Below are 27,090 nucleotides of genomic sequence, written 5' to 3' on the forward strand. Positions count from 1 at the left end.
CCTGTTGCATTAGAGCCTCACCCTTACTTCTCGTTTAATCTTAATTACCTCTTTAAAGGCTCTGTATCCAAATTCAGTCATATTGGGGGTTAGAGTTTCAACATATGAATTTGGAGAGGGGGACACAATTCAGCCCATAACAGTGAATTACATGCATACATTTCACGAACATTCCTTAATTTCCTACAATGTGCCAGGTACCCTAGCTGCGACATCGCAGTCTAGCTGGGAGACAGAATCACTAAGAAGCCTGGGTGGTTTGTGCCACTGTAGAAGGGCTCAGATTCTGTGGGGAGGAAGTCAGGAGTCAGGGAACACTTCGCTGAGGGGTGCTGCTTGTGTAGGGCAAGGCTCTTGGCCCTGCAGCTCCTAAATCTGCCCATATGGACTCCTTGACACGGTTAACTGTGCCCTTCTCCATCACAGTGTCGCTCCGGGCCTCAGTACCAAAGATGCGTCATATTACATCAATGGCAGAAACGCTCACTTAGCCAAGCTTACAAAGTCATGATACCCACCCCAAAGGCACAGGTCATTAACAAGTGCACAGACAGTCATATGTGACGTACGTGCCTTCGAAAGCAGTGGCGAGATACGAGGATCCAGGATGGAGATGGGAAAGTCACCATGTCCGTTTCAGGTAGCTTCCCTAATTCCTTGCAGGAAAGAAGATGGGGAGATGAAAGAAAAGTGTTCCGGGCAGAATTGTGGGGAGATTCTGAGAAAGGTAGTAGAAGATCCGTTTGACTCTGAAGAGAAGGGAGTGGCTAGGTAGTGGTGTTATAGTTTTCATGGACTTTCAAAAGCTATTCACGTTTATAAAAATGCACTGCTCTTACACACTCATCCTCTGAATCAAAATTTCAGTATATTCGACAAAACCTTGTACACAGAGCTACAGAACTTTTTGCACATCTAATTCCTCTACTTGTTCAGAAGCTTCTTAGAACCTTGAAATAGATCCCCTGCCTGAGGGCCAGTTCCTCTCTTGTTTTTCAAATGAGGAACTTTTCTGATCACCTTGACCTCTTCCCTCAGTTAACATGTCTTCCCAGAAAGTACATAGATTATTCTGCTGCCTTAGGTCATTGTGCCTAATTTGGGTTTTTCCTCTTCCTTTTTTTTTTTTTTTTTTTGTGGAGGAGTGTAAAGATGATGCAGAATGTATCTAAAAGTTGTGGGATGATGTGGTTGAAGTGATTTAATTCTTCCTGTTAAAACAACTATTTTTCATTTTGGCAACATACCAAACCTAAAAAGAACAACCAATTTACTTTAAAAAAAAAAAAAAAAAGACAGTTAAGACAAAGGATACTAAGCCAAGGAGAGGCAATACAGGTAATGCATTTGGAGGTCTAGGTCCAGGCCAACTCTCAGAGCTGCCTGTGTTTTCAGCCTCTGTTCTCACCGCTGCTCTCCCCCTCCCTTCCCTCAAAGATGAAGCCCACCTGCTTCCCTCAAGTCTTACCTCAGCCACCCCTCCCGCTACCCAGGGCAGAGAAGCCCATCTATTTATGGTCGCCCCCTATTTCCATCTCATATGCTGTTTTCTTCTGATTTTTATTTTTATTAGGCAAACAATCCATACTCGTGAAAACAATTATAAAATGGAAGGTTGTGGGGTGGTTTAGCAGCTTCTTCACAGCCAGCTCTGTGATTTTAGTGAGGATTTAAGGCCCAGTTTAGTTTCACATGTACAGCTTTTGGGCTGTCCCTTTCGTGGTTCAATTGTAAGCAACGTCTCCCATCACAGATTAGGGGGTAAAGATTTAGAAGGAACTAATAGGTAACCTCTCAGTAAATCAGTTGATAAGACTTAGGAAGTCATTTTAATTTCTATTATTAACCTCACACTTTGAAGTTGTCTAAATTGGCTGAAAATAAGTATTCTTGGTGCCTTATTGGTTTATCCTTGCAAACCTTTGTCATGTTTTCTCGTAGTCGTTTCCAGTGATAAGCCTGTGTGTGTGTTGTGTGTAATTGTGAGCAATGTACAAGCTTAAATAACGTGCTGACACCACTGTTTCCAAGTTGGTATTCATTAGGCCTTTTCCTCCTGGGCTAGGGCTGCACTAATCCTGACAGCGGCTGCCAGGAGAAAACCTCATGGATCCCACACCGCACCTTAATAACAGCATCCGTGACCTGCAGTCTCAAGTACAGAATGGGAACCCCAGAGCTAGGAAATGTAGTTGTATATTTTAATGAACTGCTGCCCCTGCTAAAGAGGCTTCTTTCACTTTTGTGCTCTACAGAAAGACCAAGGGGGGTAGGAGGGACAAAGCTTTGAATAACTGCTTTCTAACACCGAATGTGGCCAACAGGACAGAGAACATCACAAATCTAGGCAGGTGTGAGGTACAGTGGCTGAGGATTTCCTGCTCCCCCTGCATGCCCTTTCTTGCCTCCAAAGTCCAATCAAGTGATCCTGGGAAAGAAATACGCCTGGGTTGAGGAGGGTGGTTTTGAAAGAAAAAGCTACCAAGACATTAAAGCAGGGTGAATGAAGGGTAGGCAGGATGAAAGTAACTAAGTAACCTGGCTCAGAACTCTCAAAAGCTTCTAGCAGCTTGATGACAATTACAGGATTTATTTCAGTCTGTGGTACATCATTTGAAGACAATATTACTTCATGTTGTTACAAACTGTATGTATAGTGTGTATGTGTTGTGGGTGTGTACATAAATAATATATATTATATATATGAGAGATGTAGTGACTTTTGATACGGGTTTGGTGCAGGTGAATTTATTACTGAGCCAAGTGAGGCACATACTGAGTCAGTAGTTCGAGTCCAGGGCATTCAGTACTTTTTCTGATTTCCATGTGTGTATAGTGCCTGTCCCATGCGGTATTGTCAGTGTCATGTCAAATCCAGAACTCACAAAGCAGAGCCAGCGATATTTTATTTGTAGACAATCAACTAGAATCTATAAAATTATTACTGGCAGGTGATTATAATTCCAGATCCCTAACACTAGCAAAAGGAAACCCAGAGCATCTTGATAAGAAGTTTTCTGTTTTTGTTTTGTTCCTGGAAGTCAGTAGAATAGCAGTTGTATGTGGTTATATTAGTGTCAAGATACTTAATTTGCTGACCTTATTATTTCAGAAAAAAAAAATTGTATGTATTATATTTGTGGGAAGTTAAAATAATGCTTTGAGATTTTTATCAAATATGGAGAGTAGTTATTTATGAAAAACAAAGAAATGTCTATTTTTGTTTCTTTGTTCCCAATTAATGTAGATAAATTTTAAAGTGCATTAAAGCAATGGTAAAGCAAATAAGATGCTGTACAAGTATTTTTCTCATGCTTTCATGGAGAGACACTGTTTTCTAAGAGTATCTGAAGGAGGTATGTGCATTCTAACTTCATGATCAGATTTCTCGGATGTACTTTGAATATAAGTGGCAACGTTTTTATGGATAATAAAATCAAAGAAATTCCAATCACCAGAAGGAGAACTAATGAAAACATGTTTTACCTGAATATACTTCATAGGTTTCTCCTGCTGATCCTGTGATTGTTTCATGATTCACTTGAAGAAATGAAGGAAAATACACATAAGAACAGAGACATTACCTGAGATTGTGTTCTATTTTATCAACCCTCCATCTATACTCTGTACTGAAGCAATTTGGATAGAAGTGCTGCTGTTGTTGTGTGTGTCTGGTTTGCAGTCAGAAACTCCCAAAACTTCATCATTCAGCAGTTAGGTCCACAACTTTGTATTAAGGTCTAAATACAAGTCAGGGAACCCAGATAAGGTAAGAGGATATATGGTTCTCCCTCTGTATTTGTGGGTAATTGGTTCCAGTCGTCTCCCTCCCCCCCCGTGCCACCCCATACCAAAATCCATGGATGCTCAAGTCCCTTATATAAAACGGTGCAGTATTTACATATAACCTACGCACAATCCTCCCATCTTCCCCCGCACCCTCCTTTATACTTTAAGTCATGTCTAGATTACTTATAACACCAAATACAAATCCTAAGTAAGTAGTTGTAAATATAATGCAAATGGTTGGTGGTGTGCAGCAAATTCAAGTTTTGCTTTCTGTAACTTTCTGAACTTTTTTTCCCTAAATATTTTCAGTCCATGGTTGGTTGAATCCACTGATGCAGAACCTGTGGATACGGAGGGCCAACTGTAAATTGATTTAGAGTTGGCACTTCCCTGACAATCTGGCCCGATGCTTAGTAAACCTGAGATAGTTAAGTTAGCATCAAAGTGAGTACTATGAGCATTATTAGATTGGTACATGTTAGGGCATTTGGGAGAACAGAAAATACAGCAGTTGAGCTGGATCCTGGTGCAAGAGCCGCTGTGCCTGACCCGGACAGGTCTCTAGTGGGCACGTCTTCCCAATGCTTTCTCGTTGTTCATTCCCCCCAGTGGAAAAGGGGGGCACTGCTGGACTTAGGAAGTTGGAGAAATAGGTAATAATGCTTCTTTTCGTGATTTAGTCACAGAGCTCTTACGTGCAACAGAATGAGAGGAAGTAGAATGGTTCTGTGCATAGATTTGGGAGCTAGACTGATTAGGGATTCAACTCCCAGCTCCATCATTCATGGGCTGTTGATCCTGAACAAATTACTTAAGCTCTTAGTACTTCATTTGTGTACTGCATCTTAGTACTTTCTCATCTGTGAAAGGGGGATAATGATAGTACTTATAGTTTAGGGTTGAGAGGATCTAAAAGATTCAATCAGGTTAAGGTAAGTAAAACAAGGAGGAAGCAGCCATTCAGGCATGGAATGGAAAGGGAATTGAAAGACTAGTTTTCAAATTTGTGTCTGCATAAGAATCATTTGGGGTTCCTATTAGAAATGTAGATTCCCAGGCTTCAGCTCCAGGAATTGAGATTAATTTGGGATCCAAGAATTAGGTCTTTTGGTTCTGTTTTAGTAAACTTTTAGAATTATTTTAGGTTTACAGAAAAGTTGCAAAGATATATCCATTTTGCCTTAATAGTAACATATTATCATAGCACATTTGTTAAACTAAGAAGTCAACATTAACGCACTACTGTTAACTCCAGACTTCATTTGGATTTCACCAGATTTTCCACTGATGTTCTTTATCTGTTCTAGGATTCCACATTGCATTTAGAGAAGCTTCATTTCTTACAGGGACTTTCAGCCCATGAGAGGCAGGTGGTCTGGAGACCACATCTTGAGAAACACTAGGACATGTCAAGGGCTGAGGAAGGTCAAATTGCCCCATCCTCACCACCATCCTGGTGGTGGGGGTGTTGGATATAGAAATTTGATTTGAAGAGTTGGGATGGAATCCTCTCCCTTAGATGAGAGGGGTTACCTTAAGAAGTGAGGCATCTATTCCTAATGCCAGATGAAATGAGTTTTGGAGTTTGGAAGGTGGGGTTGCTGCCTAGCCTGAGGAGATACATCTAGGGTTGTGGGCAGATCAGGGGAGTGAGTGCAGCAAATTGGGAACAACTACTTTGTGGGAACACAGGAGGGCTCAAGTAGTTGATTAAAGGGGATTACAAGGGGCCAGTTAGCCCGTGAGCCATATAAATCCTGTATTTCCTGGAACCTGGTGATAGTGTTTTAGAAATGGGTCACAGTAGTAACCAACATCAAGCACTGCCACATTGGACACGAGCAGAGAGTCAAAGGGTGAAGCTGAGATGACCTTGTTGAGAGAGGGCAGTGGGAGGTGGACAAAACACTGATGCCCTGCGTTTGGAAGAGTCGGTTCCCACAGCGAGGAGATCAAGGGCCACCATCTGGGGAGCTAGAAGTAAAGGTCAGTAGAATTGAGAACGGTAAGATGAAGGAATAGATGTTGTAAGAAAAAGCTAGCAGAGTAATTTGAGGTCTTGAAGTAGAGATCGACATATTCTTGAGGACCTTAGGTTCTGAGGCTGTCACTGACTTTCTCTAATCACATTCAAATTATTTAGCTGCCCTCATAGCAGTTAAGTAATCACCTAACCTGTTCTTTTTTTTTTTTTAAAGAACATTAACCTCTTTACATTTGACTCTGGATTTCTCTTAATTTCTATACTACTTCACTTTCCTGGTTCTTTCTGCATGTTAGAGATCCTAAACCATAAACTGGTATTCATAACATTTCTTTCACATGAAGTACATGTTATCTCATCTGCCAAACCCATTTAAAATGGACTAGTGGAAATTGCCTCAGAAGCCAAACAGATTGCACCTGTGTACAAGGGACCAGGTGTCTCTGAAGGGCTCCTAGATCTTTTGTATTCTTGCTGGCACGGTGTCAGGCTGGCCAGGCTGGTGAGTGGCTAACAGTTCAGATTTTAGGTGATCTAATCCTTAACTTGATAGATGCTGGGTGTAATCTACAGATTCTGCATAGAAATTAGCACTTACCCCTGGGAGAGCCCCTACCAGCTGTCAAGTGCTTTACCAAATAGCTCTATACTCAAGAATGCGGCTTCTGGGTGAGGGAACAGTCGTAGTCATTTTACATGTGGTTAGAGAGAAGTCTTGGGTGATGAAAGATTTTAGCTAACCTACACGCTATAGGTAAACATTTCCAAAAACATTGCATAACCTGAATACAGAGTGAATTGTTTTCCAGTAAATACTGGCTTCAGCATTTTTCAAAAATCAAGGAATGGTATATTTTATAGAATGGGAAAACTAAGAAATGAAATTTGACCTGTTGTAAAACTAGGATTTAGTGCTGTTGAATTTCAATAATGGGCATACAGCGTACATTAGGAGTAAATGTGAAAGAATAGGGTCATGATGGACTCTGATACAGGGTGGAAAACATTTCTCTTAACCAGCAACACTGGGCCCTAAGAAGTTGTCTTAGGGTCAACCACATGAATTTAACATACAAAAATGGCAATTTAATTTGGTTCAAACATACATTTCAAACTTTTGTCTTTTCCTTGTAAAGAATAAAGTTCAGTTCACGGTATACCAGAGTTAAAATTGCACAGATGTCAGTATTCCAATAGAGAAAAATCATTTTTTTTTAAAAGCGAAAAAATAAAATTTGAGTTCAGGTAGTCAGATATTCTTTTATAGTCTTACTACTTTAGGGAACAAACCCTTCCTAGGTATAAAAATCTGGAAAAAAATGCCATAGTTGCCACCCTATTAATAACTAGTTTCCATGCCCCATATTTGTTGGAGAACCTACTTTGTGATGTTTAAATTTTTACCTTAAGTTGCCTCAATTTCCCATTTATTAAAATGGCTGTATTGCCTCTAGAATTAAAGCTGAAGGGGAAAAGCAATTTTTAGCGATTCCCCTTATTCTACCAACTTGTTCTTGAAGCTACAGTCATGCCCAATGTTCCTACCCCCAATTTTTTTTTTTTTTAAAAACCTTCGACCGGGCTTCCCTGGTGGCGCAGTGGTTGAGAATCTGCCTGCTAATGCAGGGGGACACGGGTTCGAGCCCTGGTCTGGGAAGATCCCACATGCCACGGAGCAACTAAGCCCGTGAGCCACAACTACTGAGCCTGCGCGTCTGGAGCCTGTGCTCCGCAATAAGAGAGGCCGTGATAGTGAGAGGCCCGCGCACCGTGATGAAGAGTGGCCCCCGCTCGCCGCAACTAGAGAAAGCCCTCGCACAGAAACGAAGACCCGACACAGCAAAAATAAATAAATAAATAAATTTAAACCTTCGACCACTCGAGATAGGTCAGCATTTCTGCTTAGTAACTGGCATATTACTACGCGGTGCAAACTATTGATATAAACAGTGACTTGTGATAGATTTTTTTCCCCTTCTGTACTAAATCAGATCATTTCTCCTCATCAGCAACTTCACAAGAACAAAGTTAAAGATGTGACCTTAGGAAGGTAACTAAGGTGGATGAAATACTACGGCAATACTATCAGGACTGATGGAATATTGCTCAAGTGCGGTGGCTAGGGTCTAAAAGAAACTTCAGCGATCTGGTGTATTTCCACCTGAATGCTAAGTGAAGTAGCAGGTTAACGTCAAATGACGTGGCTTGTGTAAAAGTCACCCTCCTAACAGCAACCACAATTCTACTGCTTCCTGTTCTTCCATTTTCTTCCCTGTTCAATTGCTTGAAACCCTCAAACAAGTTCTGATTCTACAGTATTCCTGTAATTCCTTTCTCTGTGTATTTACCTACTTTTATCTTTCAATGTGCATTTCCATCTTGGCACCATAACAAACAATTCAAAAATGCCATCTAATGCATTATGCCACTGAGCACTGTAGCCAGTGATTTTAAGTGTACTAGATTATCTTCAGGTTGAAAAGAGCGTAAGCTGAAGAAATAAATGTCTACATCTTAACTAAAGGCAGGGGTCAAAACAACTTATGAATGGTTAGTTTGAAAATGCTTTAAGGCCCGACTATCAGAGCTGACTGAAAACATTTGAGTTAGGCAGAGTTGTAATGTTATGTGAATAGTGAGAAGTGTTACAAACACAGTAGCCATATATTTGAATTAAAATAGAGTTTATTAGCTTTTCTTTTAATATAAACATGAGGAAGAAAAACCACGTAAGTTGTAGCATTCTTTTCAAAATAAAACTGCAATCAGTACTTGAATTTCCAAGCTCCAAACTCCATAAACAATATTTTTTGAGGTGGTAGATTGTAGTATTTTATATACCATAATTTATCATTTATGTCTCTGTCCCTTAAAAATGATGGAACCTGCAGCACTCAGTAGAATGTGAAGCCTTGCTATAAAGAGAGAAAGTACTTCTGGCCCAGAAATGCTTTGTTTACAGGCAAAATTCCTAGGATTACATCTGAGAAGGTAGGAGGAGAAAGATTTCACATAGTTGAGAACACTTTTTTTTTTTTTTTTAATATTTCAAGTTTAGGTGACATCGTTACCAATCTCCAAAAAGACTGATTACTGGACCTCCCGCCTTTTAAAGCCTGAGGTAAGGGTTCCTAAGGTTTATATGTTTCCTCTTAAATAGAAATTGAAGTGAGACACCTACAGCCAGGTTAACACACAGGATAGAAAAGCTGTTTCGTATCACTTACTCTCCTGTCCCCACTATTAGGGTCCAGTTCCTTTCAGTTTATTACATGTGAATTAACACTGTTGTTCATAATTCCTTTACCAAATCTAGAAAAAAGAAACTTAGGTGATCAAGCAGGTAAGCAGCCCAGCCTTGCAAAGGACTATTTTAAAAAGAGGAGGGGAGGTATCCCCTCAAGTCTTAGTGCAATTTTAAGCTTTGATACTTGTAGAAGTATAAATGCCACAAACTTACAAAACATCATTTGAAAGTTTAATCGAATTTTTTCTAAACTCATTTAGTTTTGTAAATTTTAAACGTTAAGCGTTTATTGTTTTATTTTTTATTTTTTACAATTTATGTATTTATTTATTTATGGCTGTGTTGGGTCTTCGTTTCTGTGCGAGGGCTTTCTCTAGTTGTGGCAAGTGGGGGCCACTCTTCATCGCGGTGCGCGGGCCTCTCATTATCGCGGCCTCTCTTGTTGCGGAGCACAGGCTCCAGACGCGCAGGCTCAGTAATTGTGGCTCACGGGCCTTCCCAAGCCAGGGCTCGAACCTGTGTCCCCAACAAGAGAGCCTGCGACAGTGAGAGGCCCGCGCACCGCGATGAAGAGTGGCCCCCGCTTGCCACAACTAGAGAAAGCCCTCACACAGAAACGACCCAACACGCCATTAAATAAATTCATTAATTTAAAAAAATAAAAAATTAAAAAATAAAAGCTTAATGTTTAAAATGTACAAAAGTAAATGAGTTTAGAAGAAATTCGATTAAAGTTTCAAGTGATGTTTTGCCAGTCTAGCATTTATACTTCTGCGACAGTGTTCTGGAGTATCCAAGCACACTATATTAAAGCTTAAAATTGTTGTAAGACTTTTGGGACACCTTCTATTTCATCACCGGCTTGTTAATTACTGGACCACCATGTTGGCTGGAATTATGAAAATATCCTTTAATACAAGTATAGAACAAAGAGGAAAATCATCACAAAATCAGAAGCACCATTATAGTTAACAAGAAATGCAGCATGGACCCAATAGAAGGAAATAACCTACTTTCTCTGTTTATGATCGCAAGCATGCTAATATGCTAATAAGTACTGCCTGCAAAGAATTTGGATGACATGTGTTATTCAGCAGCTTTTTGGTTTAAATTGATTGCCAATAATGACTAGCAGCTTCAATGATATAGTAGGGAGGAAGAACCCTGCAAAACCTAACGATGCTACAACAGTCTGTTCCGAAGTTTGGCTTTATGAGTTGTTAGGAGTCCCATGTTTTTTTTGTGTGTGTTTTTTTTGTTTTTTTGTTTGTTTGTTTGTTTGTTTTTGTTTGTTTTTTTCTTTGTTTCTTTTTTGTTTTTTTTGTTTTTTTTTTGTTTTGTTTTTTTTTTGTTTTTTTTGTTTTTTCTTTTGTTTTTTTTTTGTTTTTTCTTTTTTTGTTTTTTTTTGTTTTTTTTTGTTTGTTTTCGTTTTTCTTTGTTTTTTTCTTTTGTTCGTTTTTTTTGTTTTTTTCTTTTTGTTTTTTTTTGTTTTTTTTTGTTTTTTTGTTTGTTTGTTTTCGTTTTTCTTTGTTTTTTTCTTTTGTTCGTTTTTTTGTTTTTTTCTTTTGTTCGTTTTTTTTGTTTTTTTCTTTTTGTTTTTTTTGTTTTTTTTTTGTTTTTTTGTTTTTTCTTTTTTTGTTTTTTTGTTTTTTTCTTTTTTTGTTTTTTTTCTTTTTTTGTTTGTTTTTGTTTTTTTCTTTTTTTTGTTTTTTTTGTTTCTTTTTTTTGTTTTTTTTTTTGTTTTTTTGTTTTTTCTTTTTATTGTTTTTTTTGTTTTTTCTTTTTTTTGTTTTTTTTGTTTTTTTCTTTTTTTGTTTTTTTTGTTTTTTTCTTTTTTTGTTTTTTTTTGTTTTTTTCTTTTTTTTGTTTTTTTTTTGTTTTTTTTTGGAGTCCCATTTTTTGATGGTAATACTGCACTGATTCTAAAGGAATATGCAGCAGTATGGGACAGTGAGGCAAGAAAAACATAGAAGTTATATAGTTAAAGTCTAAAGTCTTTAAATAGTTAAAAGTCTTTATATAGTTAAAGTCTAAAGTCTTTAAATAGTTAAAAGTCTTTATATAGTTAAAGTCTAAAGTCTTTAAAGTCTAAAAATTTAAGCTATTAATTAAAAAACCTCACATAGTTCTCAGCTATCAGATATCTGTGTGTCGATTGGGAGCAGATATCTGTGCATGGATTGGGAGCTTTTAGCTTTGGAGTGGTTTTTGTAACTCTGTTTACAATAAAAAGGACAGAAGAGCGTGTTACATTGACGAGGTCCCGTTCTTTCCTATGAGCATAATCTTCGCTTGTCCATGAGTCTCTTGAATTCAATGTCTTTCTTTAAGGTGAAAATACTAACTTTGCTGGTTTCTGAGCAGGAGAGGTGCTATTTCTCCAGTCCTTGTTTCGAGGGGTTTATGATGTTACAACCCCTCACTTCTCCCTTAAGAGAGGATGGCATTGGAGCGCCGAATACCAATGAAATGATCAGCGCTGAAAGACCTTCTCATAGCAGCTCTACACACGTCTTTGTATTCGTCGTCACACAATCTGGAAATGGCCTAGGAAAGTCAATCAGGTAGAACATAGGTATAATTGGGAAAAAAAAATGTTCGGACCTTAAAAAAACAAAAAAAGCATCATCGATAAGCCACACATCTACATTCGTTTAGATAGTTCATAGTTACTGCTACTTTGGATAGCTGATATCTACACTAACTGACAATTCCCTAAGGTAATAACCTTTAAGGGCTATGATTAGATTGCTGGGGCAAGGGGTAACTTGCCCTAATAACTTAGAGTTACTTAAAAATTGGGTTCCTAATGATAGGCTCCTAATAGCAATATCATCTGTTACCTACACACGTGATCCTTAAACGTAATGGACATACACTTGGGCAAAATCAGTGTTTACTCAGCTATTCAACTTCTATTCAGTTTTCATTAGTTATTACATACTCTAAGAAAATTTTAATCAGGTAGGTATGTGCTGAAGGTAGGAGAGGTCTAATGACAAGCGCTGAAAGGTGCTATTTCACTTGCACATAAATTATGGTAGAAAAACATCTTATTCTAAAGTACCACCAAGGTACCACAGAAAGTATCCATTTTAAATGTGTTCATTTCAGTTGTGAATTTTGCTGTATACCCACCAAAAATCATAAGCCATAAGTATTACTTTGTTCCATGTACGTTACCATTTATATTAAAAACTCATGTACTTTCTACAGCCAGTATCTGAATCCACATTATACCTTCCAAGTATAGGTCTCTCAGGTTAGCCACGGATGCTTTGTCTAATAAACTCAGGGGACTGAACTGTGATACACATACACACACACACACACACACACACACACACACACACACACGAACTGCAAGCTGAGTAAAAAACAGTTAAGAGGGAATTCCCTGGTGGCGCAGTGGTTAAGAATCCGCCTGCCAATGCAGGGGACACGGGTTTGAGCCCTGGTCCGGGAAGATCCCACATGCCGAGGAGCAACTAAGCCTGTGCGCCACAACTACTGACCCTGCGCTCTAGAGCCCGTGCTCTGCAACAAGGGCAGCCACTGCAATGAGAAGCCTGCGCACCGCAATGAAGAGCAGCCCCCGCCCGCCGCAGCTAGAGAAAGCTCGCGTGCAGCAGCGAAGACCCAATGCAGCCATAAATAAATAAATACATTTATTTATTTATTCAAAATATCAAGACAGTAGAAATAGTCCAAAACATCAATTATTAAAAAAAAAAAAAAGACAGTTAAGAGTGGTAAGTAGATTATGTAGGTACATATGATTAGGGATACAATTTTAAGAAATTATTCATGTATGGTTATATGTAAGTGTAGAGGTTCAAATGGAAAACCATTAAGAACAGATTAAATATGATTTAAAGTATTCTGAATTATGGTTACAGAAGAGACAATTTTTTTTTTTATAATGTGGGATCCCTGTATAAACCATAAAAGACACAGGAAATATGATGCCAACGGGTCAATAAGCTCTTCAAACTGTTAACAGCTTTCCATTTTCCTAATCACTGCTTAATATAATTTAGCTACAGATGTGGCTTCGGTGGCTGACAGAAAACCCCAGTTAGTGATTTCACAGCCTTACCTCGTAGTTCCGTGCTCTTTGTTTGGTAAGAGGAGTGAATAGAACATTCAGGTTGTTGTCATGTGCTAAGGAGCGAAGGTCAAAGTAGTATTTGGCATACACACTGAAAGGAACATTAATATTAAAGTGAAGTAGCTCCAGGACGTGCCTTTCCATCTCATTCCTGGGGGAGGAGGAGAAGACAAAACCAACACAGGACAATTTTAGTCAACTGGGCTATCTTCAAAAATACCATTCTGAGCTACTAGGATGGCTCTAAATACCATTCTGAGCTACTAGGATGGCTCTAAATACTGTTTTGAAACAAATAATGGCTACCCAGCTGGATTAATACCCTAATGTTCAAACAAGGTACAGCTATTTGTGGTCCTTTCTGCGTCCCAGCACTTTGAGTCTGGGACACGGGGGAAGAGGTTATGGCCCTCTTATGCACTCATGCTGCTGACTCAGGGGCTCAGTCTTCAGAGTTCCATTAGTGCAGCTGTACGAGTCATGCTCCACACTCACTCACGAGGCCCCGCTATCGTGATCAGATGAAAGGAATGATGGATGCTGTTTATTAGCTCTGAAGAGCTTGCAGACATTTGCACCGGGCTGAGGACAGGAAGGGGCTCACTGAGGTGGAGACGAGCCAACACAAGGCGTGGGCACATCACCACGGCAACCAAGGGATCCATCGAGAGCCACTGCTGTTATCTCTGAGGGGGGAAAACTCTTGAGGCAACAAGGATTCATCTCAAGTAAATAAATAAATAAGCTACATTCGATGGGAAAGGGAATCCCCCCACCCCCACCCCGTGCATGGGGCTGTGTCAAAGGGCATAATGCAAGTTTCTGTTCACCTTAAAACCTTACTAGGGTGAGTTGTCGTCACCATGACAGGACAGGATGCACTTTTGAAGCTTAGGAAGGCAGTAAGATTATGTCTCAGCTAGACTAAACCCACTTTACGACACGACCTCTGATAGAGCAGTTGTTTCCCCCGGTGTTAGGAGAGCAGCCCAGAATGTTCAGACCTACCGCCCCTTGCCAGGACAGACTGCACACGCCCACAGAGGGCGAATTCAATGAAGTGGGAAAGTAGAGTGCTGGGAGCAGGCTTCTGCTATATGACCATATCCAGCCATTTGCTTGCCAAATGTTTAAGTAAATAAATATAAAATTAGAGTAAATCTTACCACTTTTCACAGCAATCACTTTAGAGAGTTGATTATATAAAAATGATAAATACCCAAACAAACATGCAAGTGGCTTATTTTACAATACATTTGGTTTCTTGGTTTTAAAGTGTTAATATTTTATCCATTGGATAAATCAACAAATGCTCCATGTTCTCCTGTATGGAGAGCAGAGTATGAGCAGAAATGAGGTTTCTCATTTGTTGAACTTTAAACCTAACTGAACCTACTTCCAAAATTCATTTCCTGTTCATACGGCCAGAAGTCGATAGAAATGTAAATCAGATAATGTTTTGATAATCAGCTAATCAGGACTTAATTTACTACAGGAATAAATGCACTTCACGATCCCTTTTATATTTTCTCCACTAATACATTTTAATTGTGTGGAAATACAGTACTTCATAGGATTAACATGTCTATTAATAGAGCTTTCATCACTGAAGAAAAGCATTATGCCTACAGAATATGCATCTTCTGTGTTTTTTGCTGTTCTTAAATGGCTAGGTGGCTGAAGAGCCTACCACTTACAGGCGCAGCAAACTGTCTGAACGGCAGCTGCTCAGTTTAACTTACTCTTTTGAAGGGAAATATATATTTAACAAGACACAGAGATGTTAGAAAGTTTTAAGGAAAAGCTGATAGACAGCAATTTTTCAATTCAGACTCAAAATGAGACCATTACAAATAGTAGTCAACAGCAGAGGGATGAAACACATGTGTATTAGACACTTTGTTGTAATGCTTTCCAACTCCCAAAGATCATAAACAAAAGCAGCCTATTATAAACATAACTCCTGGTGATTCTCCGTTCTACACAGAAAAGCGTTGTTTAGAATTAGTTTCTTCATAGCTGGCCAGTGCCGCCAATGCTCCTGGGCTCAATGTCTATGAACACCCACACGTTTCCCTGCATGTTCTCGGATGTTGTACCTGGAACCAGAGCCCCAGTCAGCTCAGTTGCAGATTCTGAGAAAATTTCAGCTGCCATCATGGCAGGGATGGTGTTCACGATTACAAATTTTCCTTCCTTCAAGGGACCAGTTTAAAGACTGATGATAGTGTTGGTCAACGTCACTTTAGTTTCTGCAACTTCCAAAAGTACTTCTCTTCATTTCAAATTCATTATCTGCTGTTACACTGTTTGCTAAGATTGCTACCAGCAATATCACCATGACCACCTGGTTTACATGATCACCAAAGTGGGCATTTTCACCAAAAGCCACTTTGACAGCTACTGACAGTCACTGGTCCCTTCTCTTAGTCACAACTTTCCTCGCTTCAGCTGTAAATATGCACTTTGGTAATTGTGAATTATCCAGAGTAAGGGGCAAAGGTAACAAAAACAAACTCTTGCCCCTGCCTGCCATCTTGATCGGCCTCTGCTGTCCAATATAATCAAGAGGTGTTCTTTCCCATTTTCCTGAATGCCACCCACAAAGACAGGTTCACTGTCAAGCGGGCACTTCGAGAGTCTGCTGGAATTACCTCTCTGGCTCATCCTGCTTCCCACCCTTGGGGCCCTTCACCAGAGCCAGATTGGAAGCCTGGCGTTTCATGCCCATGTGAGCATGCCATCTGTGAGGAGAACCTGCCTAGTTAACTCAAGGCCCCACAAAGTGCCGCTGTGTTTGCTGAGTGCCCTGGGTGAGGCCCCAGGGATGCTTCCTGGACTACCTGAGAGGTAGGTGTTTCCTAACTCAGCAGACTTTAGGGGAGGAGACAGGAACACAGGGATCTGAAACCTTTATATGTGGCTACCTGTACATCATAGTTTCTGTAACAACAGAACCTCAGATCAAAAGGAGAAAAAGACCAGCAAAAGCAAATACACAATGTGTGACTCAGGTTGAAATTATAACCTGTCAGTAGTCTAGAGGCCCTAAGACCTTAACAGTGGCCACTTGCTGCAAAGACCAGGCATGTGCCCCTTAAAAATGGACTGGACCTGGTAGACAGCTTTAAGAAAGCTGTGAAGTTACTTACTGTACCATGTTGTTCTGGTAGTGAGCTTGTAAAATGTTTGGCAAAAACCACCAGAAAAATAATTTCAATTTATCAAGCAGAATATTACAACAATAACACATCAAGACCTACCAATTAATGAGGGGAAATACAAATTGTTATACTACAGCTAGATAGAAAGAAGTCTGTAATTTTATGTCTATTTCAGCTCTCTGCACAAGGTAACCTTTCTTAAAATGTAACATTTCTTAAAAATGTAAACTTTATGAGAGCAAATGAGGTATTGGAAAATGGTTAGAAAGTTCACGGTAACCTTACAAACTCACATGTCCTCAACTGTAACGTCCTTGAGGATCTGGCTGTACTCCACATCCCGTACAGCATCATCGTCCCAAAGCCTGGAGGCAAGAAGAATGGCTCCCAAAACAATTCTTTTCCAGTTAGTGGGGCAAATGTCGATCTCAGCATAAGTTAAAAGCCTTTCTAAGTAAACCTGCAAAAGTAGAGCACTGATCTTTGATTTTAGTTCAGTTTAAGTGCTGTGATAAGAATTGTTAGGAATGACAGATTTCATCTCTTTTTGACACCCCTTTTATTCCTAGGTTCTACAAAGACTTTGCTCAGCCAAGCCAAGGCCAGAGGCCAGGTCACAGTTGTAAGTCAGATATTTCTGTTAGTCTGATATTTCTACTCTGCCCGTGTGAATTTCCAACCCAATTTTGGTCACAGGAATGAAAGGACATCTCAGCAAAGGGCATTCTAAAGACACGCATTGTATTATTTATTACCTTCCCACTTGTCAAGGGCAGCACATACAGCCCAGTGTCGACTTCAACTGTTCAGTAAATGCTTGAGTGCCTATCACGTGCAATGTTAACTACAAGACTGGTGGTGGTTGCATGGCGATTTTACATAACGCTTGAGTGTGTAAAATTCTGGTAAGCCTGAGCACATCTTTACCTTCTCTTCAGTGTCACCAGTCCTTCTGTGGCATGAACTTGAAGATAAAAACTGGTGGTCAAGAGAGCCTCCCAGTGGCTGCTGCGTGGCACAGCAGGACAGGCAGTCCAAAGGGGCTTGACAGCTAGCTGGCAAGTATTCCCATATTTTAGTGCCTTTTTAAGGAACACACATGCATACAAAGGGTAGTCCTTTTCATATCCCCCATTTTTCACATCTCCATTATCATTTCATTATTCATTTCTGTCTTACATAATCTGCAGCTTAGTCAATTCTTTTGGTTTTAAGGTGGGAAGACCTGCCTGTGTCTGTATCCCTGGGGCTCCTCTAAACCTGCCGGTTTGTGAGATGATTTCATGGTTTCTTTTACATGTATCAAATGTCTACCCTACAAAGAACTGGGTGGAGTTAACAGCTGAGCAAAGATTAGAGAGGTAAGCTGTGATTTGTTGTTACCTCTGTAGAAGAGTGTATATGCCATTTGACAAAAAGAAAAATGTCCAGTTTTAAAGAGTCTGTTTACTCTCTGAAGGGTTATCAGATTGACAGCTCAGATTCGCCCATGCCCTCCAAACTCTACTGTGTTTTCAAACACGGGTATTGAGATTGTATGTTCTTAGTGAAATTCGGCTCCCATTCCCCAAAGAACTCAGCACTCTCTAGTACCCTAAGAACGACTCTCCCCGCAAGGTTCAACTCTCTACTTTATGGGACTAATCAGAGGCACTGAAACGACACTGGCAATCTCTCAACTTCCTCTCACCTTTGTACTGGCAAACTTGGTACACGTGCCGATATTCATTTATCCCACTTGCCCTCCTGTCTCGGAGGAAGCGAGATTTCTTTCTTTTCACTGAAGCTAACCCTCCTATGAATGAAGTTGATCCCACCTCACTTCTGCAGAGTACTGTGCCCACAGTTAGTCTCTTTTTGAACAACTTCTCCCTCTCTGTCAGAGGCTTCCTCCAGTGGGAATGCTTCCATGTCCCCAGCCTGTCCCCCACTGCCCCTAGACGGCGTCCTCAGGGCTGAGGCCAGCTCCTCATCTCCCATCCTCTCCTTAACCCACTTCAGTCAGCCTCCTGCTGCTACCACTCTACAGAGACTACTCTTGCCGTGGTCACCGGTGCCTTCACACAAACAACCCAGAGCTCTTCGTCCCAGAGCTCCACTCCCCAGGCCTTCCCTCATAAATGAAAGAGTACTGCCACACGCCCAGTCGCTGAGACCAAAAACCTGCACTTGAGTGTATCCTGCTCCAATCTGTTAGAACTTCTTGTTATCTCTACCTTCACTGGTACCCTGACCGCTTTTCTGTCTGTCACTTCTGACTTGTATCGCTGCCACTGCCTAACTTCTCTGCCTCCCAACAGACTACAGTCTGTTCTCCCCAAAGCAGCCAGGAGAGCCTCTTAAATTAAGAGTACTTTATGCGCCTGCTCCAGATCTGCCAGAGGTTTCCCATCAAACAAATACCTTCTTCCCGTGGCCTGCAAGTTACGAGGCCCTGTGCGGTACGGCCTTGTCCTTCCGTGACCTCATCACCTATGCTCTTTCCCTCATTCCCCGCTCGGATCACAATGGCCACCTTGCTTTTCCTTGAACACACAGAACAAGTTCCTGTCTCAGAGCCTTGCACGTGTCCCCTCTGCCCGTAATGCCAGCGTACCTGATCTTCCTCAGTTCAGCCAGGTCCTGGGTTCAAACATTACCTCTTTAAAGAGGCTCTTCCTGAGCTTTCTAGTAAGCCCCTCTAATCACTTTATCCCTTTACCTTGCTTTCTCTTCATGGTTTTTACCACTACTTGAAATAGTCATCTTTTAAAACACACTCATTAAAAAAAACACTTATACTTTGCTATACACCTGAAACTAACACAACACTGTAAATCAACTGTACTCCGATTAAAAAAAAAAAAAAAAAAATTTTACGTCTTCCACACTTGCTCCATAAAGGCAAGAACTTTATTTATCCAACTTGTTCTCTCCTCCACCCCCCACATGTAGAAAAGTGACACAGTAGGTATTCAGTGACATGGTATTTATGACATGAGCAACTTCTTGGTAGCATTTAGCGTTTGGACCATACTCTCCTTCTTGAACCTCTCCTGGTATCTCTTAGGGTTCTCTGCTGGGTTTCCTACCACTGTAGCCACTCTTCTGGGGATCTGTCCCTTAAGTGCTGACAGTCCCTACAGATCTATCTTCTACCCACTTTTTATTTTACATACTTTCTCTGCATTTGAACAGCTACACTTAATTCCCTCCCTCTAGCTCAGATTCATGCTCCAATCCCATATATTCAAATGATTACTAGACACTGCCATTCTGCTGTCTCGCAGGTACATCAAGCTTAACTTGTCTACAAAGAAATGCCCCTCTTCCAACCCAAATACTCTCCTTCCTGCATTTCCTAGCTCTCCATATGCAAGCACCATTCCTGCCTCTCTCAAGCATGTGCTAAGCACTCCAAGTGGCCTGTAGCTCCAAGAAAAGGCCTGTGTCTGATCCAGTACCCACTGAGGGGTCTCTTTTCAAAAGGACAAGCCTCCTGTCCTAAATTCTGCCTTGATAGGAGCAGGCAGTGAGTGGCCTAAGTATCCCTTCCCTGCAGACCACGCAGCTGACTTTCCCCCCTACAGGTTTGCTATAGGGAGGAGTAAAACAATCCCAACTATCTCTCACTTGAATATGATTTATTATTCAAATGATAAAATCTTACCATAGGAATTAGGAATGGATGACAAAAAGGTCCTTACACAGCTGTAGCTTAGCAGGCTAACTAGAGTAAAGCCTTCTGAAGTCCTACTGGCACCCTAGTCCTGGGCAACTTCACATGCAGGCAATAAGAGGACAGCAGGGATGGTTAACACCATTATCCATTACCCAAGGAACAGAGAACTGAGGGCAGTAGTTCTCAATCAGGACACACATCAGAACTGCCTAGGCAGTACAGTCTGGGACTCAGCTTCAAACTACCCGGAACCTGTTTCTGCCTGTGGACCAGAGCGTTCAGTTATTGCCCCGCCCTACCACCACAACATGCGTCGTCTGTGTGTGCACTGTGCGTGCATGTGTCCCCTCAGGTGTGGAAGGAGAAACCAGAAATCTCTCCTGCTGCCTTTAATAGCAATTGTTTTGTGATGAGAAAAGCAATGGCAACATTTTAAATCATAATGATTATTAAAGCTCAAATGTGTATACTTTACTTTCTTTTGATAGCTTTCTCTTAATAAAGTTCTAATGATCATTTCAGGAACCTACTTTCATTTGGGAAAAACAGGACCATACCATGTGTACAAGACAGAAATTTCTACAGATGCTTTATGAAAGAAAAAATATCTTACCAAAGTTACTACTGCACAGTCAGCAGTTAGCAGTGCGGCACTAAAAAGAGTATAAACAAATCTGTAAATGAATTCGTGTTCAGGATCATGCTCGAAGTATTCCTCTGGAATCTTTTCTCGCTGAAAGGAGAAAAAATGCAATTTAAGTATCCATGGAAGAAAAATACTTAAAAGTACCCTTAAGATAGCAGTCTTCACACTTGGGCCCACGTGCCCCTTAAAATAATTTTGATTGGGTGACATGTCTTGTAGTCTTTTAAATATAAACAATGGGATCCTAAAATACCACAGTGATCCAGTACTCACCACCATTCATTAAAGAAAAATACAGGCACAACCGCAGAAAATTTATGTATTTCCACGTTCCTCCCCACAGAATTCTAACCAAATGTAAACTATTGGGTTGGCCAAAAAGTTCATTTGGTTTTAAGGAAAAATAAAAGACACAGTTTTCATTTTCACCAAGCATTTTATTGAACAATATATTCACTAACCAAACAAACTTTTTGGCCAACCCAATATTTTTAGGCTCAAAAGTCTTGCTGATCACCATATGTCATACTTTTCTGTCATCAACTTTGAAAACACATTCCCAGTGTCCTGTAACCATAGGGCTCTAAGAATGCGCTGTCCTGTACAGCAGTCGCCAGCCACGTGTGGCTACAGAGCACCCGAAGAAGTGAATTTTAAAACTTTGTCATTTTAATTCGTTTAAAATTTAAACAGTTTTCTAATTTTCTTCTTACAGGCCTTATCATATTAGGTTTATTTACAAATATTTATATTGTTTGATGCTAGGGAAAATCATCCTTTAAAAAGATACATTTTCTGTTACTTGGGTATGTTTACTTACCTGCTCACTATTCATACAAAGTGCAACTCGGTTCATATCCATCAACCCCTTATCCAACACGCCTTCGGGAAAATGACTAGACACAACATGGCGTGGGGAAGAAGACTTAAAGGAAGATGAATTTGACTTCATGCAGACAACTTCAATAAAACTGACACTTACTGTGAGTGGATGTAATCTCTCATCAAAAATATCCAAGGATCTATCTGCAGCTCTATAAAATAAGAATGTGTATTTAAAAAATTAATTCAGGAGTTACTATCTTAGTAAAATATCTGCTAGGAGTAGAGAGAGGGGTAGAGGAAGCTTAACCTTCAACAAAGCAAACAGTTTTATCAATTCTTCTCCTGGATTCCACCCTTCGAAAGGTTTCCTGACCTGTTTTTACTCAGCACATCAAGTTCTGTGAAATCTTTTCTACAACAACCAGCCAGAGTTGCCTCTATAAGCACTGACCCTCCCTAACAGGCAATGCTAGTAAACCAATATATTTTCACTCCTCTAACCTCACACTGGAATATGCAAGAACATTTTATAAAGCAGTGGTGGTGGGCAATAAATTCTTCTAACTTCAATGAATGTGAATATGAGATTCATGGTTTTTTCCCGTTTTTTTCTCTTTAGTTCTGTATATTCTTATTGTGCATTTCTTCTTGTCTCTTTTAAATAGTTTGAGTTAAAAATGTAATTGTCTTTTTATTTTAAAAGAAACCAGGCTTTTTAATTTAAAATTTCACCACACTAATACACTGCGCTCATTTGAACAGTGGTTCTCTAAATGTGGTCTGCAGGCCTCTGGGATTCTCCCCTATCCCCTCCTTCAGGAGGCCCAAGAGGTCAAAACTGCTTTTATAAGAATACTAAGACACTACCTGCCCTTCACATTGTGTGACATTTGCTATGGATGTATAAAAGCAAAAGTGGGTAAAACTGCTGGTTTCTGAGCATGAATCAAGGCAGTGGTACCAAACTGAATTAGAAGTCATTCAATTATTCACTGCCACTTGCAGTTAAAAATCTGCTTTAAGAACATCCTTGATAAAAGAGTAAAAATTAATAGTGTTCTTAAACCTTGGTCCTTCTTTTTAATATTCTGAATAAGTGGAAAGTATGCATTAAGCACTTTTACATACTGAAATATGGCTGTGTTAAGGAAAAGCACTTGTGACTTGGCGGTAAGTCATTTTTTTCATAGAACACCATCTTTATTTGAAACACTTTTTTCATCGAACACCATCGTTATCTGAATGTACAACTGACACAGTCATTCTTTCAAAAATGAACAAAGTGAGCCTGTCACTTCAAGGAAAATAACTCTAAAGTTATTTGTTGCCAATGATAAAATTCAAGCCATCAAGCTAAAAATATCAGGATTTTTGGAAAACTTCTACCTTCTATTGTGAACTTGACAACTTCTCAACACTTAAAAGACTTTTCTGGTAAGACTGGTGGTGATACTAATAACAAAAGTGAGTTTTTGACACTGTCTAAAGAAATGTGAACCAATACTTTCCAAATGACCAACGTATAATATTATAAAGTCAGGTACAGGTAAAAAGATCTACTCAGTATGCATGACAGATCAATGGGTATTAATTTAACATAGTATTTATTACAAGTTCATTGATATGATTTAGAATTCCATTTTAACTAATTTAAGAAACTAGCACATGCAGACTTTTGGTACAGTATCAAAGAATATACCAAATTATCTGAAGGCTTTAAAAATACATCTTTTTCCAACTATATATCTGCAAGCAGCTGGATCTTCTTCATATTGTTTCTTCAAAACAAATGACTGAAGACAGAATAGATATGAGAATCAGCTGCCTTCTATTAAGGAGATACTTTTCTCTCAATATTTTTTGTTGTGGAAAATAGTTATTATTCATTAAAAAAAAATGACTTATGTTAAACACTGGGGTTCCCAATCAGGGGTGATTTCGTCCCCCAGGGGACTTCTGGCCATGGCTGGAGACAGTTTTGGTTGTCGTAATGTGGAGGGAAGAAGGTGCTACTGGCATCTAGTGAGTAGAGGCCAAGGGTGCTGCTATATATCCTATAACACACAGGACGACACCCCACAACAAAGCATTATCTAGCTCAAAATTTCAATAGTGCTAAGGCAAACCCTGTTTTAACATACAATGGATTTAAGTTTTTAAATTCTCAATTTCAATTTCTAATACAGTAAATTATCAATATAACCCATATAAACAAATACTCTTTGGGATGCTCAGTAACCTAAGAATTAAGGGTCCTAAGATAAAAATAAATGATTCACTTCTATATTGTAATAAAAGCACTCGAATAATAAAAGCTTATGCCAGTAACATCTATAGTTATTACCTAACACTAAACTTGATACCTTGTAAATTAATTAGCTGGAATAACAAGATAGGTTTTAAAAGAGCTCACCTGTTCTTTATGTGGTAATATATTGCTAAGGTCATACTGTGGAGGAAAAAAAATACATTGTAATAACTGATTTTTATCATATCAGGCCTGAAGACATTTTTAAAAAGGGGTTAGCAAGGAGGGAAGACCTTCCAGAGGCCCAGTGGCCCCGAAATCCTCGAATTCAGAACAGTACCACATGGGTGCTTTCCCCCTTGTTTTAGGTTCTTCAGCTTTTAGCAAAATTAGGAGACCCAAAATGCTAGATATGCTGAAGGCATGTTTTGGTTGATTATTATAATATATAAATTATTACATATTTCCCCTGTCATTTGTCCTTCTACCCACAAAACCTCCTGTCCTGTACAAGTTATATCTATCTATACACATGCTTCAATTTAAGCCATATAGTAGTTGTTTGTGTGTGGGGGTGTGTGTGTGTGTGTGGTTTTTTTGTTAGCCCCTGCATTTCAGTTGATTTAGTTTGCTATCCACCTACCAATCCGTTTTCCATTATTTCCCTAAAAGTAAATAATAAAAGTGCTCTATACCAAAATGATTTAAAATCACTTTTACATAATTAGAAAATTTAATAGCAAAATTTTATAGCCACAAAACTGATGATAGGTCTAGCTATCCTGAAATAAGCAGTGCTAATAATACAGCATAATACTACACAGTATACTATTAATGACAGGTATTTCCAAATTATTTTAAATAAAGTATTAATGAACAGATAGATACAAGTCCTTAGGTAGTCTTTTTTTTTTTTTTTTTAAAGACAATTTTTTTTAAAGCAGATATTCATTTTTAATTAATTAATTATTTATTTATTTATTTTTTTGGCTGTGTTGGGTCTTCGTTTCTGTGCGAGGGCTTTCTCCAGTTGCGGCGAGCGGGGGCCACTCTTCATCGCGGTGCGCGGGCCTCTCACTAACGCGGCCTCTCTTGTTGCGGAGCACAGGCTCCAGACGCGCAGGCTCAGTAGTTGTGGCTCACGGGCCCAGTTGCTCCGCGGCATGTGGGATCTTCCCAGACCAGGGCTGGAACCCGTGTCCCCTGCATCAGCAGGCAGACTCTCAACCACTGCGCCACCAGGGAAGCCCGGTAGTCTTTTTTAAGTTACTATATTCCTAAGTTATTCACAGATGTTGTATATTAGGCAACAAAGGGGTTCTCTGGTTAAGTTATATGCTCCCCTTTGTTCTCAGTGTCTAAAATGAAACTCAAAATAATTGAGGGAAGGCAAATCTGAATTTTATAATAGGTCTATAGAATCTTAGCACTTGTATAAAGGCCTGTAACACCATTAGCATCAAAGATGGATACTTCTATAGCGCTTCAAAGTTTCATCTTCAAATGGATTTTAAAATCACAGCATTACAAGTTTTATGATGGAAAGGACCACTGAACCGTAGATGACATTTAATTAAACAACCCATTTTACAGATAAGGGAACCAAGGCTTAAAACTGACTTACCTAAGGTCCCACTAATTATCAGAAGCAGTTCTCTTTCTCCTGCCCTCTAACCAAATAGTGGCTCCCAAGCTCAGCTGCACACTGGGATCATCTGAGAAGCTTTAAAAACTGCCTGGCTTCTGCTTCAAGATGTTCTGATTTAACCGGCACTGGGTATGACTTGGGCATCAGGACTGTTTTTAAAGATCCCCAGATGACTGCAGCGTGCAGCAAAGTTTAGGGATGAATGAGTTAGGGTTAAGATCGGAGAATCACTCGGGATGCTTTTGTCCATATAGTCATGCTTCACATCATTCCCCATCTTGTCAAAAGGTGTGTGTGCGTGGGTGAGAGAGAGACAGACAGACAGACAGACACACAGACACTGTGTCTTGGAGGCGGGGGCAGGCGGGTGGACTTTGTGCATCCAGAAACATATATCTTGAAAAGTTGCATACGTGATTCTAATAAGGCTCACCTACCCCACTGAGAACAACTACCCCACTGAAAACTAAGCCCATGATAAACATTTTCAAAATCATTCCTAAAAGCCAATTGGCCCTATTAATTTTCTCAGTAAACCTTTATTTCACCAATAATGAATGTGATGAATGATCATTTTTAAAACTTCATGAGAGCAAATTAAAATTTACTGTACTTCCAAAAATTAGACTAGGTCGGGAAAAAAAAGGATGAAACCTACTTGTCTGAGCAAGGTGAATCTTTTTTTTTTTTTTTTAATTTTATTTAATTTTACTTATTTTTGGCTGCATGGGGTCTTTGTTACTGCGCGCGGGCTTTCTCTAGTTGCCAAGAGCGGGGGCTGCTCTTTGTCGTGGTGCGCGGCCTTCTCACTGTGGTGGCTTCTCTTGTTGCACAGCACGGGCTCTAGGTGCGTGGGCTTCAGTAGTTGTGGCACACGGGCTCAGTAGTTGTGGCTCGCGGGCTCTACGGCACAGGCTCAGTAGTTGTGGCGCACGGGTTTAATTGCTCTGCGGCATGTGGGATCTTCCCAGACCAGGGCTCGAACCTGTGTCCCCTGCGTTGGCAGGCAGATTCTTAACCACTACACCACCAGGGAAGTCCCTGAGCAAGGTTAACCTTCAAAGTACTTTTGAATTATATACTGGACATCAGACTCTTTTGAATTCAAAAGAAGCTGCGACTCTAGCCAAAGTAGAGTGGTTTTGGTACCCACAGATTCAGTGTCTTGGCTGAATAAAAACATTCAGTGATTCTGTGATAAGTGCCCAAACTCAGGACTTTAGAGATGGGGCTCAGTTTTTGCTGAAACATGATTTGACTGCAACTATTATTGTAAGCAAGAGAGGAAAGTTACCTTATTATGACTGTGAACTTGCTGTCTTTAATTAAAGTAGAAGTTACTGATCATTTAAATAGCTAAAAAAAAAGCTGGCACATTAAAAACCAATTAAAAATATAATTAGCTTATAAAATTAAGACAACAAATAAAATTAAGGATAAGGACATTAATATTTTCAAATAGCATTTCCCAAACTGTGTTCTGGAAAATCAACATTCATATCCTAAGGAGATGTTAATGTTTCGTGGACAACCGCGAGGGAGGAGGCAAGAAGCTCTGCATCCCGTTTGGTTTTTTTCTCCTAAATAAGCTTGAAAGGTTCATCATTAGGGTGTTTTGAAAGTGCATCTCCAATTGTGGACTATGAGGTGCTCCCAGAAATTAAAGAACAGTTTCCATCATCATGACACTGTTCGTGTCTCCTTAAGTATAAGCCTGACCACAGCCATGTTTCCGAAACCTCACCTCTTTTATTGTTCTCTGCTGTG

The 27,090-nt window shown here is 39.8% G+C and overlaps 2 protein-coding genes across 18 annotated transcripts in view; one reads left to right on the plus strand and one right to left on the minus strand.

Annotated features, from left to right (window-relative positions):
- The window catches only part of LOC103017035 (forkhead box protein N3), a 269,854-nt gene that overhangs the window by 202,398 nt on the left and 40,366 nt on the right, over positions 1-27,090 (plus strand). For 3 of the 13 annotated variants that reach the window (XM_057543298.1, XM_057543296.1, XM_057543297.1), the window contains 3 exons: positions 16,865-16,917; positions 17,511-17,656; positions 20,479-20,599. The exons of 3 other annotated variants lie outside the window; for them this stretch is intronic. In XM_057543298.1, the coding sequence (XP_057399281.1) occupies positions 16,865-16,917; positions 17,511-17,656; positions 20,479-20,599 (320 nt within the window). Of the gene's footprint in view, positions 1-2,065; positions 3,461-3,503; positions 4,359-15,739; positions 15,922-16,864; positions 16,918-17,510; positions 18,080-20,478; positions 20,600-27,090 lie in introns of those variants that run through there. 7 more of the 13 variants (XM_057543299.1, XR_009007543.1, XM_057543300.1 and 4 more) reach the window with 7 other exon arrangements.
- LOC130707616 (cyclin-Y-like protein 1) overlaps positions 11,059-27,090 on the minus strand; it is a 49,473-nt gene continuing 33,441 nt past the window's right edge. For 4 of the 5 annotated variants that reach the window (XM_057543293.1, XM_057543294.1, XM_057543292.1 and 1 more), the window contains 6 exons: positions 23,841-23,876; positions 21,585-21,636; positions 20,570-20,689; positions 16,589-16,755; positions 13,120-13,282; positions 11,059-11,567 (listed from right to left, as the gene is read on the minus strand). In XM_057543293.1, the coding sequence (XP_057399276.1) occupies positions 11,451-11,567; positions 13,120-13,282; positions 16,589-16,755; positions 20,570-20,689; positions 21,585-21,636; positions 23,841-23,876 (655 nt within the window). In that variant the 3' untranslated portion in view covers positions 11,059-11,450. The remainder of the gene's footprint in view (positions 11,568-13,119; positions 13,283-16,588; positions 16,756-20,569; positions 20,690-21,584; positions 21,637-23,840; positions 23,877-27,090) is intronic. The other variant, XM_057543295.1, reaches the window with a different exon arrangement.

The sequence above is a fragment of the Balaenoptera acutorostrata genome, chromosome 3 (assembly GCF_949987535.1).
Source record: "Balaenoptera acutorostrata chromosome 3, mBalAcu1.1, whole genome shotgun sequence".
Classification (NCBI taxonomy): Eukaryota; Metazoa; Chordata; class Mammalia; order Artiodactyla; family Balaenopteridae; genus Balaenoptera; species Balaenoptera acutorostrata.